The 18,140-nt window shown below is 44.5% G+C and overlaps 1 protein-coding gene across 1 annotated transcript in view; it reads left to right on the plus strand.

Moving 5' to 3' along the window:
* LOC141110916 (sulfotransferase 2B1-like) overlaps window positions 1-14,549 on the plus strand; it is a 394,700-nt gene extending 380,151 nt beyond the window's left edge. Inside the window, exon 7 of the mRNA XM_073602706.1 lies at window positions 13,246-14,549. Within this exon, the coding sequence (XP_073458807.1) occupies window positions 13,246-13,361 (116 nt within the window). The 3' untranslated portion in view covers window positions 13,362-14,549. The remainder of the gene's footprint in view (window positions 1-13,245) is intronic.
* Window positions 14,550-18,140: the final 3,591 nt, after the last annotated feature.

Here is an 18,140-nt window from a genome sequence, read left to right on the forward strand (position 1 = left end):
AAAAGTGGGGAATGAGGTTTGTAATATAGTGAGTATGGGAAAGGTTGGTAGGGGAGAGAAGAAGAAAAAGAAAAAGAAAAGGGGAAAAAATAGAAAGGGCTAGGGAAGGAGAAGGCAAGGGTTGGGAAAAGTAAGAATTAATGAGAGGTCCGGCAGAGGATGGTATAGGGCTGGAGGTATTACTCCCTTAGTTCACCACTAATTTAGCGAGTGGGCAATTGGTGGGGGGGAAAGTACTTGTTCGGTGGTCTTCCAAGAGTCTGCAAACCCTGGTGGTGTATAAGAGATGGTGTGCGTCGAAGAGCAGGGGCTTGAACAAGTGTCTTGGGATCCTCTCGGGAAGTCGTCGTTGTGACAGACTCACCCGGGATAGAGGCTTTTGGAGGGGACTGAATGTGAGCCTCTTGCCTACAGATTATGGGCCCTGGCATTTGGAGTACCCTTGAGGTGTTGTTACTTTGGCTTCGGGTCCTTGTCCCCCAGAACACACAGACTCTGGGGACCCTGTATTTGCCATAGTAGCAATAGTGACTGAGTCATACTGTTGGGACTTATACTGTGAGAAGATGCTAATGTCATCAACTCCACTCACCTGTCTGATGTCAGCTATAATGTGTTTAATGTAAATGAGTTTAGTCTGGCTTACCACAGGTTCTAAGGTTATTCAACTCATTGTTGTTTGTTCTAATTAACCCTGTGTTGATGTTTATGGTAATGTGGTTGAATAGTCAATGAGCTAGGAGACGTAGTCACTTAGTCTGGGTAAAAGGATTACTTAATTAGCTCATGTTAATTAGGTTAGGTTTTAATCATTCTGCTGTGTATATATTTTTTTGTGAGATCTCAAATAAAGAGTCAGTCCATGTTAGCAACAAGCAAGTGTCCCCTTGTTTTGTGCTCAGAGAGGTTGGAATATCTGATATCTGTATCCAGACTACAAGGAAGTGGTATACTGACGGAAGCACTCAAGTGGAGTGTGGGACGTTCCGTGACAGTCTTCAAGCAATAATAACCTTGATTCAGGGTTGGCAGTTAGTCAGGATTTGGCGTGGCAAGGGTAAAGATGGTGAGAGTTCCTTCATGTGGCTGCTCCATGTTTACCTCTTCTCGGTCGCTTGTAGATGGTCGTTTTGGGTTGTGACAGTGGTGGTGCAGGACTCGTAGGGGGTAGGCCCAAGTGGGGTTCTAGGTTATATGGGTTGTGACCTCCTAGTTGCTAGATCGCATCTTTGTGTGAAGAATTGCATTCTTCTGAGCATGGTTCAACTTTTGAGGTCTTCCAGAAGCTGAGATACTGATTTTGTAAATAAGATTGGAGTGTTGCAGATGCCATTAATCTCTTACTGGCAGGGTCGTGACGTGATGCGGGTTGGCAAATGTTAAGGCATCCTGTTGGGGCGGATCTTCATGGAGTTTAGGTGCGAGGGAGAGTAAGGGTTGCTCAGAAGATAGAGGTAGTTAATGATGTGAAGGTACCGACCTTGATCTGTTAATTGCAGGAGGAAAGCAGGAGTTTCCTTTAGGTGGAGAAACGTGCTCTTCTGTGTGCTGGAGATGCTGTAGGGCTGTCATTTCTCGGAGCGTCTTGTGCGGCCGGAGGTGAATGGTGCGGTATAAGTGAGCGTCTGCATCTCGGGCCATGTTGATCTGCATCGCTGATGTCTTCCATGGAGGGGGCCTGTCGCAATGGTGGCAGACGAAAATCGCTATACCAGTCATGACTAGTGTAGTCCAGATGTACCCCATTTTTACCCATACTGTTAGCCACCCATACTCCACCCTCTTACCAACTTAAATAACGAGACCACACCTTTCATCTGGAGTATAAATGGCCATAACAGCCTTTTATTAAACAACTGTATAAAATTACCTCCAATATTAACTTCAATATGAATAACATATAAACTCAGATAAAACAACATGTTTTAAACAATCTGTTGGTCAATGACGGAGCTACCCCAGTTTACCACATATCCACAAGAGGGCACTGCAGGAACATGTTTCAAAACTGATAAGGCCTCCAGCTGTAACGCTCGGAGACAACCCCCTCCCGCAGTGCAACATACCGGTATTCCTTTCAGGAATACACAGGAGGGGCCATACTATTGCTGACCCCCCACCCCTTTTAACCTTTTATTTACCGCTACCGTCACCGAAAAACAACAACAAACCAGCCAACCATCCAGCTGTCATGACGACCAAATGCTTCCAAACCTAAAAAATAAACACACACATTAACAACACCAACAACACATTACACAGGGAGGGAGGGTGGGAAATTCTGCCTCCTCGTGTCTCCTTCCCAGCACACTGTTCCGTTTTTGCTCCTCCCCTCTTTTATAAGGCCACTCCTCCTTACTTTCCTGTTATCTCCTCCCACACTTTTCCTTGAAACATTAACCCTATGTGTGTCACTAGACACACTGTCATGCCCGGCCCTGCACTATTCCTCTTCTTTCCATCATTCCGGGCCTCACTGGAAGGTGAATCGTGGAGATCTCTAGGGAGCCACAGAAGTTTTCTAGGTCCTCTGGGACTTTCAGATTTGCTGTGTGGCCTTGGTTAGAGGCTGAAAGGCAGAAAGGAAATTTCCAGCGATAGGCGATTGATTTAGAGCGTAGGAGGTCCAGGAGGGGTCTCAGCTCCTTTCTGCGTTGCAGAGTGATATTCAATAGGTCTTGGTAAATTTCTGCGCCGTGGGACATAATGCGACCCCTGTTCCATGCTTTCCTCAGGATTTCTTCTTTTTGAGGGAAGCTGACAAGGCAGCATACTACATCCCTGGGGGGATCTGTATCTCTGCCTAGTGGTCTGAGAGCTCTGTGTATGCGCTCCATTTCTATGGGGGCATCTTGGGGCCTTTCCAGGAGGTCATTAAAGAGGGCTATTGTGGCTTGGGGTAGCCTATTGGGCTCAATGCTTTCAGGCATGCCTCTTACCCTCAAGTTGTGGTGCCTGCCACGGTTGTTGAGATCTTCTAGGTGTCTGTGGCGTTCTCGCAAATGTATAGCATGGGATTCTGTTACCTGGCAGAGGGAGGTGTCATGGCGTGCTGCTGTTCTTTCACTGATTTCTCCAGCTCTTAGCAGAGTAAGGATTTGGGCGCTATTTAGTTTCAGGGAACTATAGTAAATTCGATTGTGGGAGTATTTTCTCACCAGCGCTATAGTGAATACCGTTTTAGCGCTAATTCGTGCTAATTGCCACAAATTGGCACTAATTTGCGGCAATTAGCGCAAATTAGCGCTGCGGCGCTATAGTAAATGACTCCCATAGTCAGATATAATATTTTTGTAGCTAATGATGACATTTTCATTTTTGCGTTTAGTATCGCTTAAGGCCTGGTTCACACCTATGCATTTTTTAGTGCGTTTTCAGTTTTGCAGAAACACACTACAGTCCATTTAACATGGTTTCCTATATATGTAGTTCACATCTGTGCATTTTATGGAGAGGGCCAGGGACTTCTTTCTGGTTTTTGGTTTCAATGGATCACAAACGTGTATTGAAAGACGCAAAATGCACCTGGAATATGCAAACTGCAACCTGCATAGGTGTGAATAAGGCCTGAACTAGAATATGCTACATATAAACTCTATTGCAAGAAACAGGTTCACCTACTAACATACAGCAAGGTGACCACCAAACACTTACGCTGTATCACAGACCACACTACCTGGTATGTGAGATAACAAGGGGACAGATATACTTCTGTCACCAGTCTTTAAATATATACATACAGTATATAAACCCTGAAGCTATGGACAACAATAGTAAACTATTAACGTAGAATTATAGGCAAAAATGTTTATTATTATTTTGGATAGAGCAAGAGAGGGTTATAACCCCTGTCAGTTTTTTTTTGCACCATCTGTATCCCATTGCGGAGATTTCCCTTCACTTCCTGTCCCATGACCAAACAGGAAGTGAGAGGAAATTCCTGGAAATTAAGGTAATTCACTGGGGACCCCCAGGTCACCAGAACTGTTGTCCCCTCCATTACTTTTCTGGGAGCAACTTTCACTTTCAAGTGTTACTTAGGCCCCTTTCACACAAGCGGACCGATTGGGTCCTCCTGTCCATTTTTCCGGCGGACCCGATTGGACCACCCATTGTTCTCTATGGGGAGGCAGATGTAAATGGACATGTGTCCATTTACACCCGCCTGCATCTGATCCGATCCAGTCTGCCAAAAACAGACGGATGAAAATTCGTTCCACATCCATCTAGCGGAATCAGATTGGATGACAGTTGAATGGAAATGGACAGGCAGTCCATTTCCATCCAACCGCCCAATAGAGAACGTCAGACTGTGTCCGTGTCCGCTCAGCAGAAGCAGGGCGGACACAGACCTATCATGCGCCTGCTGAGCGGAGCTCAGCAGACAGATCACCCGCTGAGCAGGCAGATCTGAATGACAGAGTCTGCCCCATGTGAAAGGGGCCTAAAGGGAATTTTTTAAATTAAAAAATAATCATGTTATACCCACCTGCTCTGTGCAATAGTATTGCACAAAGCGACCCTGATCCTCCTCTTCTAGGGTTTCTGCTGGTGATCTTCACTTCTGTGTGCACCAATAGCAAGCTGCTTGCTACAAGGGCACACATGCGTGGCCGCTTCCGAGCTGTGTGTGCCACGCTCCATAGACACACACAGCGTGGCTTGGCACCACTCCCCACTTCCTTCTCATAGCACTTGATTGACAACAGCAGAAGCCATTTGCTCCTGCTGCTGCCACAGTTCCTGTGTGATGAAGGAGAGAGAAGTGAAGAGATACAGGCTTGCACAGCGCTGGATCGATTGAGGACTCAGGTAAGTATTTAGGGAGGTGGGTGAGGACAGAAAGCTATAAAATATTTTTTACCTTTATGCAGGTAATACATTAAAGCGGGGGTCCACCCACACCGCCAAAAAAAAATAAATATTAAAAGCCAGCAGCTACAAATACTGCAGCTGCTGACTTTTAATACATGGCCACTTACCTGTCCCAGGGTCCAGCGATGTCGGCAGGCGACGCCGAGAACCCGCTCGGTTCTCGGCAGCTGCCGCCGCCATCCTGGGTGAGGGAATCAGGAAGTGAAGCGTTGCGGCTTCACTTCCCGGTTCCCTACTGCGCATGCGCGAGTCACGCTGCGCGTCCCAAGTGGTCCCCGCTCTCTCCTGGGAGCTGTGTGTTTCCCAGGAGACAGCGTGGTGGGGACGGGAAGAGGCGTAGACTCCCATGGGAGTCTATGCCGGAAGTGGGTGCAAATACCTGTCTTAGACAGGTATCTGCACCCCCCTCCCCCCTGAAAGGTGCCAAATGTGACACCGGAGGGGGGGAGGGTTCAGAAAAGCAGAAGTTCCATTTTTGTGTGGAACTCCGCTTTAAGGTAAAAAACCTTTTGGCTTTAGAACCATCTTAAATATAGGAACACTTGCCAAATAATCCCTGCTTCTGGCCTGGATAAAATACAGCGGCAGCTCCAGCATGGATGGTTATGTCGTTCAATTCTGTTTCTACTTCCTGGAAACTCCCTTTGATAAATTATCACAGTCCTCCAATCATGGTTTTTAACCCACCTAGCAAGGACAAGAAGTACCTGTCTATAACCAAATAACTCTGTTAATTAACCACCTCAATACCGGGCACTTTCGCCCCCCTCCTTCCCAGACCAATTTTCAGCTTTCAGCGCTCTCACACTTTCAATGACAATTGCGCGGTCATGCTACGCTGTACCCAAATTAAATTTTTTTTATTTTCTTCACACAAATAGAGCTTTCTTTTGGTGGTATTTATTCACGACTCCGTTTTTTATTTTTTGCGATATAAGAGAAAAAAGAGCGGAAATTTGGAAAAAAAAACAATATTTTCTTCTTTCTATTTTAAAACAAATCCAATAAAATCAAATTTTGTCATAAATTTAAGCCAAAACGTATTCTGCTTAATGTTTTTGGTAAAAAAAATCCCGTTAAGTGTATAATAATTGGTTCGTGTGATCACGGACACGTGCGCAAATGATCATGTACAGATGTGCGCAGGTGACATATGTGTGCAGATAATCATTGGGACATGTGATTTTACTGGGACATATGTGGGGGACATGTGTTTTTACTATGTGGGGACATGTGTTTTGGGGACATTGTGTGTTTACTTTGTTTGTTTTGTGTTTTTACATGTGTGTGGGGACACTAGACTGGTGATCAGTGAGTAAAAAGCTGTAAAAAAACAGCTCATCCTCACTGATCACCAGCCGGCTGCAGCGATCCGCTCTCCTCTCCTCACTGACAACTTCCGTGTGAGGAGAGCAGAGCAGATTGCCTAGCAACCGGCTCCGTGTTTACATCACATGACGGCTGTGATTCGACATGGCCGTCATGTGATCAGGAGGGCCAATCGCGGAGCCCTCCTGCCGATCGGAGATGCGCCGTGTCCGGGTGACACGAGCGCATCGGGATCACGCCGCTGCGCGCGCGCGATCCCGCTCCTTCTGAGGGATGTTCCTGAACGTCCACTCAGAAGGAGAGATAGCCCACCCGGCCGTTTATGTGCAGTGGCCAGGTGGGAAGTGGTTAACAAGCAACAACTATTTACAAATACAGACAGTAGAGAACAGCAGATCCTTGCTAAAAATAAGATTTATTAATGTTCATTACCTACTTAAAGCGGAGTTCCGCCTGCAAAAAAAAAAATAAAGTCAGCAACTACAAATACTGCAGCTGCTGACTTTTAAAATAAGGACACTTACCTGTCCAGGGCACCCGCGATGTCCTCACCCGAAGCGTACCCGTCCCTTGGCTCCGGGTGGAGGAGCCGGCATCTTCAGTAAGGGTAGCAGGAAGTGTAGCTTCACAGCCTGGTTCCCTACTGTGCATGCGTGAGTCGCGCTGCACGTTCTGAATGGTCCTTGCTGTCAGGGCCAATCCTAGGGTCACAGACACCTGGTTTCAGAAATATTTCTGACGCCCCCACATGGGCGTGGTCATCTTACTAACACCTCCCCTTTACAAATGTTTCTATGGCAACTACTCAAACACAAAGATGCTCCCCTAAGAAGTCATCGTTAACCTGGGATCCTCCCATGATCTTTTAACAATAAAGAAAATTAAGGAAGAGAATACACTAATGGGACCTGGAGGGGAGTCTCTCTGATGCATACAGAGAGGGCTTTTGTTAGAGAGTCTGTTAGAAAAAGCCCCCAGACATACTGCAGACATAGTTCAGGAGATGGTCAGAGACTGCAGTCATAGTACAGGAGATGGTCAGAGACTGCAGAAATACTGCAGGTGATGGTCAGAAACTGCAGACATACTACAGGAGACGGTTAGAGACTGCAGACTTAGTACAGGATATGGTCAAAGACTGCAGACATACTACAGGAGATGGTCAGAGATGGCAGACATAATATAGGAGATGGTCATAGACTGCAGACATGATACAAGAGATGGTCAGAGACTGCAGACATACTACAGGAGACGGTCCGTGACTGCAGGCATACTACAGGTGATAGTCAGAGACTGCAGACATACTGCAGGAGAGGATCAGAGACTGCGGACATACTACAGGAGACAATCAGAGACTGCAGACATACAACAGGACATGATCAGAGACTGCAGACATACTACAGGAGACAGTCAGAGACTGCAGATCTACGGCCCTCTCACCTGGCCCAGCAACGGTTCCTCTGATCAGGAGTCAGCTCACTCTGGGTTGCCCGTGTTGACTCCGCTGGGTAGCGCTCAGGTCTAGATTCTGGCAATTACTCCATTCCTTCCTTCACCAGGGAAGGCGCTAGGCTGTGTGGCTTTCCCTCTGGCAAAGGGCAGCGGGATTCTCTCTCTCTGATGGCGTCCTCTCAGCAATGTCCTTTCCCTGGAGTCCTGGGTGCACTTTCCCGGGCTCCTGGCTCTCTCTCTCTCTACCTCTCCCATTCAGCTTGGCATGCTGTGTGGGCTGAAGTTTACGGGTTACAATGGGGCCGCCAGTCCTCAGAACTACATGTCCCACAATCCTCTTCTCTGCTCCTTTTTTATTGTATTTCTTCCCTGGCCTATATGAAGGAGGGGGAAGAAACATAGTGGGCGGCTGTGCTGGCAAGCGCTGCTCACCAGTACAGCAGCACGGCTGCTCTCTCTCCACTCAGAGACATGGCGCCTCTGATCTCCGACTGCTTCACTCTCCTCCTCTGACAGGAGGAGGGAGGGGGGATGGGCAGTAAACACAGAGAGCCCTCTTCCTGTTGATAACAGCGGTGGCACAGTCTCTCCTCCTCTGATCCGCTCCTGTCAGTTGCCGACAGAGAGAGCAAGCAGGATGGGGATCCGCAGCACCCGCTACATGCGCTCCGCCTCTGGACACAGACAAGGAGAGGAGGAGGGAGGGGAGCACTCTGGAGCTTCGGCGCCCCCACCTCTGCGGGGCACGGTGCAGTGCACCCCACTCACCCGCCCAGGATCGGCCCTGCCTGCTGTCTTCTGGAACCTGTGTGTCTCTCATAAGACAGCGGGAGGGGGGGCAGAGGAGGACATGTCATAGTTTGCCGCGGATTCTGCGGTGCTCTTTCACTGGAAGTGGGAGCAAATACCTGGATTAGACAGGTACCTGCCCCCCCCCCCTGAAAGGTGCCAAATGTGACACCGAAGGAGGGGAGGAACCGGATCAGCGAAAGTTCCATTTCTGGGTGGAACTCCACTTTAAGGGCCAAGCCTATTTTTCAGACTCAGTGTTTACAAGTTAAAATCATTTTTTTTTTTTTTGCTAGAAAATTACTTAGAACCCCCAAAACATATTTTTTTTTCAGACACCCCAGAGAATAAAATGGAGGTCGTTGCAATTCTTTATGTCACACCGTATTTGCGCAGCGATCTCACAAGCGCAATTTTTCAGAAAAAATACACTTTTTTTTAATCAAAATATAAGACAACAGTAAAGTTAGCCCAATTTCTTTTTTTTATACTGTGAAAGATAATGTTACGTTGAGTAAATTGATACCCAACATGTCATGCTTAAAAATAGCACCCGCTCAAGGAATGGCGATAAACTTTTACCCTTAAAAATCTCCATAGGGGATGTTTAAAAATTTCTACAGGTTACCAGTTTTCGAGTTACAGAGGAGGTCTAATGCTAGAATTATTGCTCTTGCTCTAACGTTCGCGGCGATACTTCACATGTGTGGTTTGAACACCATTTTCATATGCGGGCACGTATGCATTTGCTTCTGTGTGCAAGCTCGGCGAGACTGGGTGCTTTAAATTTTTATTATTTAAAATTATATTATATAAAAAAAAATTGGGTCACTTTTATTCCTATTACAAGGAATGTAAACATTCCTTGTAATAGAAAAAAAGCATGGCCTCTTAAATGCGAGATCTGGGGTCAAAAAGACCTCAGATCTCATATTTACACAAAAATACAAAAAAATAAATAAATAAATAAATAAATATAAAAATAAATGTCATTTTTTTTTTTTTTTTTTTTTTACAAATTTTTTTTTCCCCTTTAAGAGCCATGGGCGGAAGTGAAGTTTAACGTCGCTTCCACCCTCCAATGCTATGGAGCCAGCGGGGGCCATCTTTCCCTCACCTGGCATGTAGGCAGTGAGGGGAGCGCACACGATCGTCTCTGCCGTTACCGACGCCTCCAGAAAGCGGCAACGACAACCAGAGTGCAGCGGGAGGGGGCCCTCACGTGGCGAATCCCCTGCTGAGACCACTTTTATCTGAAAGAGGTCATTTTTAAAAATACCGAGGTTATGGCAGCTAGCTGCTGCCATACCAATGGTATTTAAAGCGGAGTTCCACCCAAAAATGGAACTTCCGCTTTAAGGGAAGGTGACCCCCTGACATGCCACATTTGGCATGTCATGTTTTGGGGCGGAGCGGAAACCCTCTTTTTAGAGGTTTCCAGCTCCCACTTCTTCCCGGGGCACCGGAAGTAAGTTCACTTCTCCCCCTCCACATGACTCCTAAGCATCCCCCATGTTGAGGGCATGTGGCCTGGTACTGTTCAGGAGGGAGGGCGCTCTCTTGTCCCCCTCTCTTTTCCTGTGGCCTGCCAGGTTGTGTGCTTGGAATAGGGTCTGGTATGGATTTTGGGGGGGACCCCTATGCCATTTTTTTTTTAATTTGGCGAAGGGGTTCCCCTTAATATCCATACCAGACCCATGCCGTTTTTTTCAATTATTTTTATCTATATTGCCGAGACCCAACAATTCATTACAGCCGTGATCAGTTTTAAATTACTTTTTTTCCTTTAAAAATGTAATTTTGCTGTGGTACTGTTCTAAACACGGGAAAACTGCGCCACTTTACAGGCATACTATAGACACCCCCCAGGCACGATATTTAAATGAATATTTAATTTTTATTGTTTCTCTTTAAGCATTAAAAAAAATCACTGCTCCTGAAAAAAATGACCGTTTTTAAAACTTTTGTTTGTATTACATGTCCCCATACCCAGACCCAGGTGCCCATACACTTTTTATGGCAATAACATGCATATAAGCCTTTAAAATTAGCACTTTTGGTTTTTGTTAGTGTTAGTGTCCCATAGACTCTAACGGGGTTCTGTGGCTTTCGAATTTGCCACGGAACCCCGGCAAATTCGACTTCGAATGTTCGTTGTTAGCCGAACGTCTGAACAACCTTGTACTTATGCTAGGGCCGAACCATTCGCCCATCCCTAATTTTGACCAAGAAAAAGCATTGTTAGGGATTATACCAGAAGATACCCTCCCAATTGAAATGCATGTGATGTAGTTGAGATCTATGTATATGGCTCGTAAACTTATATTACAAAAATGGATATCAGAATACTAGACATGTGCACTGCCGAAAAATGTGTTCGTTTTCGTTTCATTTGTTTTTTTTTTATAGTTTTTCAGGTCATTTGTTGTGATTGCAATTCATAAATTTGTAGATTCTAAAAAAATCCGAAATTCAAAAAAAAATTCTAAAAAAATAGTAATTTCGAAAAAATTATAAAAAAAAAATCTGAAATTCAAAAAATAAATCTGAAATTCAAAAGAAATCGGAAAATTGTTAAAAAAAGGAAATTCAGAAATTCAAAAGAAATCAGAAGTTCGGAATTTACAATTTCTTTTCGAATGTGATTTTTTTTTGAATATCCGAAATTTTTAAAATTTCAGAATTTCTGATTTTTTTCGAATTCATGATTTTTTATGAATTTATGTTTTCTTTAGAATGTATGATTTTATTTCGAATTTACGATTTTTTATGAAATTATGATTTTTTTCGACTACACTCAGATTATTAGAATAATGATTTTTTTTCGAATTTATGTTTTTTTTGGAATTTTTTTTTAGAATTCTTTTACAATTTACATATTTTTACAAATTTACGATTATTTTTCGAATCTTTTTAGAATTTATGATTTTTTTTAATTTTACGATTTTTTTTTAGAACTTATGATTTTTTTAGAATTTAAGTGAGCCCCCTTTTTTCCTGCGGCCTGCCAGGTTGCGTGCTCGGATAAGGGTCTGGTATGGATTTTTTTCTTTAAGCATTATTAAAATCACTGCTCCCGAAAAAACAGCCGTTTTTAATACTTTATTTTGCATTGATACATGTCCCCTGGGGCAGGACCCATGTCCCCAAACACTTTTAATGACAATAACTTGCATAGAAGCCTTTAAAATTAGCACTTTTGGTTTTTTATGTTAGTGTTCCATAGACTTTAATGGGGTTCCGCGGCTTTCGAATTTGCTGCAGAACCCCGGCAAATTCGAATTCGAATGTTCGTTCACCGAACGTCCGAACAACCTGGGACTTATGCTCGGGCCGAACCGTTCACCCATCCCTAATTTTGACCAAAAAAAAAAGCATAGGGATAGGGATAGCGTTAGGGATTATACCAGAAGATACCCTCCCAGTTCCAGCATCCGAGCCTTCAAATTGCTGCACATCCCCCATGCTGCATGTACCTAACACTGTGGTCGAATAGTTTGGGGGCCTCCTCCATCCATGATGGTGGGGCTACAGAAGGAGTAACTGTGGACAAGGAGACGGTGGAATAGGCCGCTTTGGCAGCTGCATTGGAAGCAAACTACTCTGAGCCTGGGTGACAGAGAATGAGGAGGATGAGGACGGCTTTGTTATCCACTCCACCAACTCTTCTGGCTTAAAGCGGGATTCCGCCCCTGAAAAAAAAAATTGAAAAGTCAGCAGCTACAAACACTGTAAACACTGTAAACACTTTAAATAAGTACACTTACCTGTCCTGGGTGCCCGCAATGTCGGCCGCCCGAGGCCGATCCGTCCCTCGGCTCTCGGATCCCAGAACCGCCATCCTAGGTAAGGGAAACAGGCAGTGGAGCCTTGCGGCTTCACTGCCAGTTTCCTACTGCACACGCGCGAGCGGCGCAACGCTCTGTGAATGGCCCCGTGGTGTTCTGGGAACACACACAGTTCCCAGAAGGCAATGGGGCCGCTCACCGAGGAGCACAACACGCCGCGGAATAGGAAGAGGCAGATTAGGAAGACTGCCTAGCATCAAGGGTTTAGGTAAGTTTAAAATTTTTTTTTTTTTCAAATGTTTTTTTTTTTTTATTTCTTTAGGATTTTTCATGCAATTTTTTTTTTTTAGGGTAGCCCTCCACTTTAATAACACGGCCAGCAGGAGAAAAAAAGGACAAGCATGCCCCACGGCCATCTGCAGAGGATGCACCATGTCCACAACCACCACTGTTGACTGCTTGCCCTCTCCTTGGTGGCCTTCCAGACATGATGTATATTTTGTTTTGCAACATCACACTGTACTGTATTGTGTACTGTGTATACCACCAGAAGTGAACTAGAAACAGTACACCACGGAATGCACTGTAGATGTAGGCTACACTGGATGCAGAGTGTATAAAATATATATATATATATATATATATATATATATATATATATATATATATATATATATATATATATATATATATTACACTGCCACTAACTGAATAACCTGCTTAATCTAAATCAGGCTATCTCTCTGTCCATGGTCAGGTGCATGCTTTCACCAATCATCATACATCATCGGTCTTCGGCAAATGGGAGAACACCTGATGTTCGAGTCGAACATCAAGCTCATCCCTAATTCTGGCCAATACATGGCTTTTAGCAAATTTTTAATGTCTACTGACTTCCTGTCAGGAGTTCTGGTGTTCGGGGGGCCTTTAACAGACTAAATATACCTGTAGTAGCTAGTGACTTGCTAAACTGCATTCTAGCTTATGTGTATCAACTGTTTTGTCCTTGCAGGGATCACTGGAGACTGGAAGAACCACTTTACAGTTGCCCAGAATGAATATTTTGATAAAGTGTATCAAGAGAAAATGAAAGATTTAAATATGAAGTTTTTTTGGGAAGACATATGATTTCAGAACACAAGACATCAGCGGAAAGCATCATGTTACTTTTTAATCAAAATGTATTTTTTAAATAATTTTATTGTTTGATTTTTATTAACCACTTGCCTGACCGGCTCCTGTACATATACGGTCGTGTTTGCGATAATAGTGGTCTCTGCGGCAGATTCGCACCCCCCTCCCGCCGCTCTCTCGTGCCCTCCACCGCTTACCGGAGCCGTCGGCAGCGGAAGAGGCGATCGGGACCTGTCCGTGGCCGGGTATGGAGACAAGTGAGGGTAAGATGGCCCCCACCCGTCTCCATACCATAGCAGGGTGGAAGCGACGTCATAACGTCACTTATGCCCATATGTCTTAAATGGCCATTTTCTCAAAGTCATTTTTTCAAATAACATTTTTTTTTTTTTTTTTTAATTGCATTTTAGTCCAAATATGAGATCTGAGAACTTTTTGACCCCAGATCTCATATTTAAGAAGTCCTGTCATGCTTTTTTCTATTACAAGGGATGTTTACATTCCTTGTAATAGGAATAAAAGTGACCCAAACTTTTTTTTTTTTAAAAAACAGTGAAAAAAATAAATAAAATCAAGTAAAATAAATAAGAGAGAAAAAATTTTAAAGCGCCCCGTCCCGACGAGCTCGTGCACAGAAGCGAACGCATACGTGAGTAGCGCCCGCATATGAAAACGGTGGTCAAACCACACATGAGGCATCACCGCTATCGTTAGAGCAATAATTCTAGCCCTAGACCTCCTCTGTAACTCAAAACGTCTCAAAACATGCAGAATTTTTTAAACGTCGCCTATGGAGATTTTTAAGGGTAAAAGTTTGACGCCATTCCACGAGCGGGCGCAATTTTGAAGCGTGACATGTTGGGTATCAATTTACTTGGTGTAACATTATCTTTCACAATATAAAAAAAAATGGGGCTAACTTTACTGTTGTCTTATTTTTTAATTAAAAAAAGTGAATTTTTTCCCCAAAAAAAGTGCGCTTCTACGACTGCTGCTCAAATACGGTGTGAAAAAAAATATTGCAATGACTGCCATTTTATTCTCTAGGGTGTTATAAAAAAATGAATATATAATGTTTGGGGGTTCTAAGTAATTTTCTAGCAAAAAAAACTGTTTTAAACTTGTAAACACCAAAATCTCAAAATGAGTGTAGGAATAATGCAATAAACAAAATAAAAAACCTGCTGCTTTCCAGTTTATTCTTAATAACTTTATTGCTTTATACAAGTAGCATTTTCAAACACAATGGGGGTGATTTATTATAGTAGAGCATGTTCTCTTTCAATATTTTCACTTATCTTAGAGAATGAGGTGAAACAAAGTGAAAATTCACTTTGCAAAAAAAAAAAAATTTGCTTTGAGGGCTCGTTTACATGTGAGGTTGGGGGGTGGTAAAACTCCACGGTTGAACTACACTTTTACTGCCCACAACCACTACCCCTTTTAGCTACAGAGGCAACCTCCATGCGTGTACACATACAATGATGGTTTGCTTGTAGTCCCAGGAGGAGTTATACCCACACTACGACCCAGTCAGTTGAATACAGATAAATACACATGTTCGCCAGCACACCATGGATCTTGAATTGCAGTCCAAAAACTTTATTGCAGAGAGATCACATTACAACAAAATAAGTGCAATGTTTCGGAGCCACGCAGGATCCCTTCTTCACATGTCTGACTCCACTACAGAGGAGGTAGTACAACGTCTCCTTACTGCCTGTCAAATGCTGTTGTTGAATGTGGATCGCTCTTTGGAGAGCACTGCTAGTGGGAATGAGCCCTTTAAGAGAATATGTGCTACTTGTTTGAAAATAAGGGACTATTCCAAAAACCAACACCATTCAATCCACATCACATGTTGTCATGCCACCCTGTGCCCCTATGTAATGCTACAGAATATTATACTAATCACTTAAATATCATCACCAGTCCATAATGTGTACAGCACCAGTTAAAAGAGAAGGGATTACTCCATAGGTTTTCCTTTAGGCTAAGCATCTAAAGCAGACTTTTCATCTGTTTTGAAGCCCCACAAACTGTCATCGCTCTGTGTCACTTTTGTGCCTTGCAGCAGAAAGTGTTGTTCACATGGTCACATTGGCATCACTTTATGTTGTGCCAAAATGTATCTGACATGTAGCATTCGCCTAGCTTTATCGCTCCCCAAATGCCTGCATTCATGTCAATATAAATGTGCCACAAATGCCCCTCTGGAGTTATCCGGCGCATTTGAGTTGTGTTTAGAATGTGTACTAGCCTAGATTATAGTACAAGAATCCATACAATATAAAACAAAGATAGTTTATTGCAATGCAAAAGCATCAAAAACATATTTTATTTTGGGTAGCGTGTGGACATTTTTTGCGATACGCCACTGCGTCGCTTTAACTGACAGTTGCACAGTCGTTGGTAGCTGGTGGAGCGGATAACAAAACCGTCCTCATCCTCTGTCACCCAGGCTAATAGTAGTTTGCCTTCCAACGCAGGTGCCAAAGTGGCCTATTCCACCGGCCCCTTGTCCACAGTTACTTCTTCTGTAGCCCCACCATCGTGCACAGAGGAATCACCAGAATTATTTGACCATAGTGTCGGTTACATGCTGTTGGAGGATGAGCAGCATTTTGAAGGCTCCCTGGTTGGTTCCCAGGTTGAGAAAGGAAATAACGTAAGCCTAGAGAGAGGGGGTACCACAGAAGGACAAGAAACTGGCAGTCATGGTACCCCAGCTGCAGCATACTGCAGGTAAGTTTGCTCTAGTGACGAGGAGGGTGGGGATGATGAGGTCACTGACTGTACTTGGGTGCCCGAGAGAAGACAGGATGAAAATGAGGAGGAGGAGGAGGCACAACGCCAACGAGGCAGGGTTTTCTCCAGGGGTCAGCTTAAGGGCAGCCACTCTATTGTATCACACCACAGAACTCCGCAGATGCAGGGAGCTGCCGACTCCACGCTGACTTGCAAAAGTTCCTTGGTGTGGGATTTTTTCGACACGTGTGCAGTAGATCGCACCGTTGCTGTTTGCCATCTATGTCTGAAGCGGATCAAGCCTGGCCAGAACAGCAGCCGCTAGGGCACCACATGCTTGACAAGACATATGACGACCTGCTATGCAGTCCATTGGCAACAGCACCTGAAAGACCCACATCATAGAAAAAGGCGGCCTTCTCCTTGCTTCTCAACTGGGATCTCAAACCCTACTATACCTCCAGTCCCCTCAAAAACCTGCACTGAGAGGAATGAAGGTATTACAATAGGTGCCATAAGTACTTGCAGCCAATCTGATAGCAGTACACCACCAGTTGTTTTCAGCAGGCAAATTTCGCTACCCCAGTTGCTGAATCATAAAAAAAAATTCTGTCCCAGCCATCCACATGACTCAGAATCGAATGTCTCTGCAAATTTATGCTGCATGGCCTCCCTGATTCTGCAAAGCCTGTGAAAGGACCCTAGGATTCATGATATCAAGGAGAGGGATCATTACTGGCTGGCAACCCTACTTGATCCACGTTGCAAGGGTAAAGTTGCAGAACTCATCCTGCCTTCGCAGAGGGGGCAGAGGATGAAACATCTTCAGGAGGCCTTGAAGAAAAGTTTGTGTAACGCCTTTCCAGACCCTGGGAGGTTACCATTTCCTGGTGCTGGACAACCTGTTTCGGAGGCTTCGTTCAGTCAGAGGTAGAGCGGTGCAGAAGGTGGCCGGCTGACCGATGCCTTTAAACAAGTTTTCAGTCCTCAGCGCCAAGCAACCATCACCAGTGTCTGCATTATATGGTGCAGGATTATCTAGGGGCAAGAGCAGACTTGGAAACCTTTCCAACAGAGCATCCACTGGGTACTGGGACTTGAGGATGGACCACTGGCCAGAACTTGCTCAATATGCAATCGAGCTACTGGCCTGTCCTGCATCCAGCGTGCTTTCTGAACACACATTCAGTGCTTCTGGAGAATTTGTAAAGGATCAAAGAGTGCGCCTGTCCACAGACTCCATTGATAGGCTCACATTTATAAAAATGAATCAGTCTTGGATCAGCAGCTATCAAGCCCCTGATGCTGATGTAATGAATTTGCTATGGATCTGGGATCCCTTGAAGACTGCCTATGCTACCTATCCTATGCCTGAATCTTGATGATGCTAACTTCCAACAATATTTTTGGTTTAGGGCACCACCAACACCCAAGGCCCAATTTTTCTGCCCCTGTTTAACAGGGGCATGAAATTAAAATTTTTGAAATAATATTTAACAGCAGGGCCCGTTCCTGCACCCAAGAAGAGTAACTGTGAGGGATTACAGTGTTCTGGCACCACCAACACCTAAGGCCCAATTTTTCTGCAGAGTATATAGCGCAGTCCGTATAGTATATATACTGCAGTTCAGAGTGGTATATATAATACAGTGCTGGGTATATAGTGCAGTGTACAGTATATAATATAGTGTATTGAAGTGGTTAAAGGGAACCCTATGACAGAATTAAGATAAAAAACAGCATGGGTCCCCCCCCCCAGTCCATACCAGGCCCTTTGGGTCTGGTATGGATTTTACGGGGAACTCCATGCCAAAATTACAAAAAAAGAGGCGTGGGGTCACCCCCAAAATCCATACTAGGCCCTTTGGGTCTGGCATAGGTTTTAAGGGGAACTCCATGCCAAAATTTTTTTTTTAAATGTCGTGGGGTCCCCCCAAAATCCATCCCAGACCCTTATCTGAGCAAGCAGCCTGGCAAGCCAGGATAGCGGGGTAAGTGAGCGCCCCCCCTTCTGAACCATACCAG

The sequence above is a fragment of the Aquarana catesbeiana genome, linkage group LG10 (genome assembly GCF_042186555.1).
Source record: "Aquarana catesbeiana isolate 2022-GZ linkage group LG10, ASM4218655v1, whole genome shotgun sequence".
NCBI classification, from domain to species: Eukaryota; Metazoa; Chordata; class Amphibia; order Anura; family Ranidae; genus Aquarana; species Aquarana catesbeiana.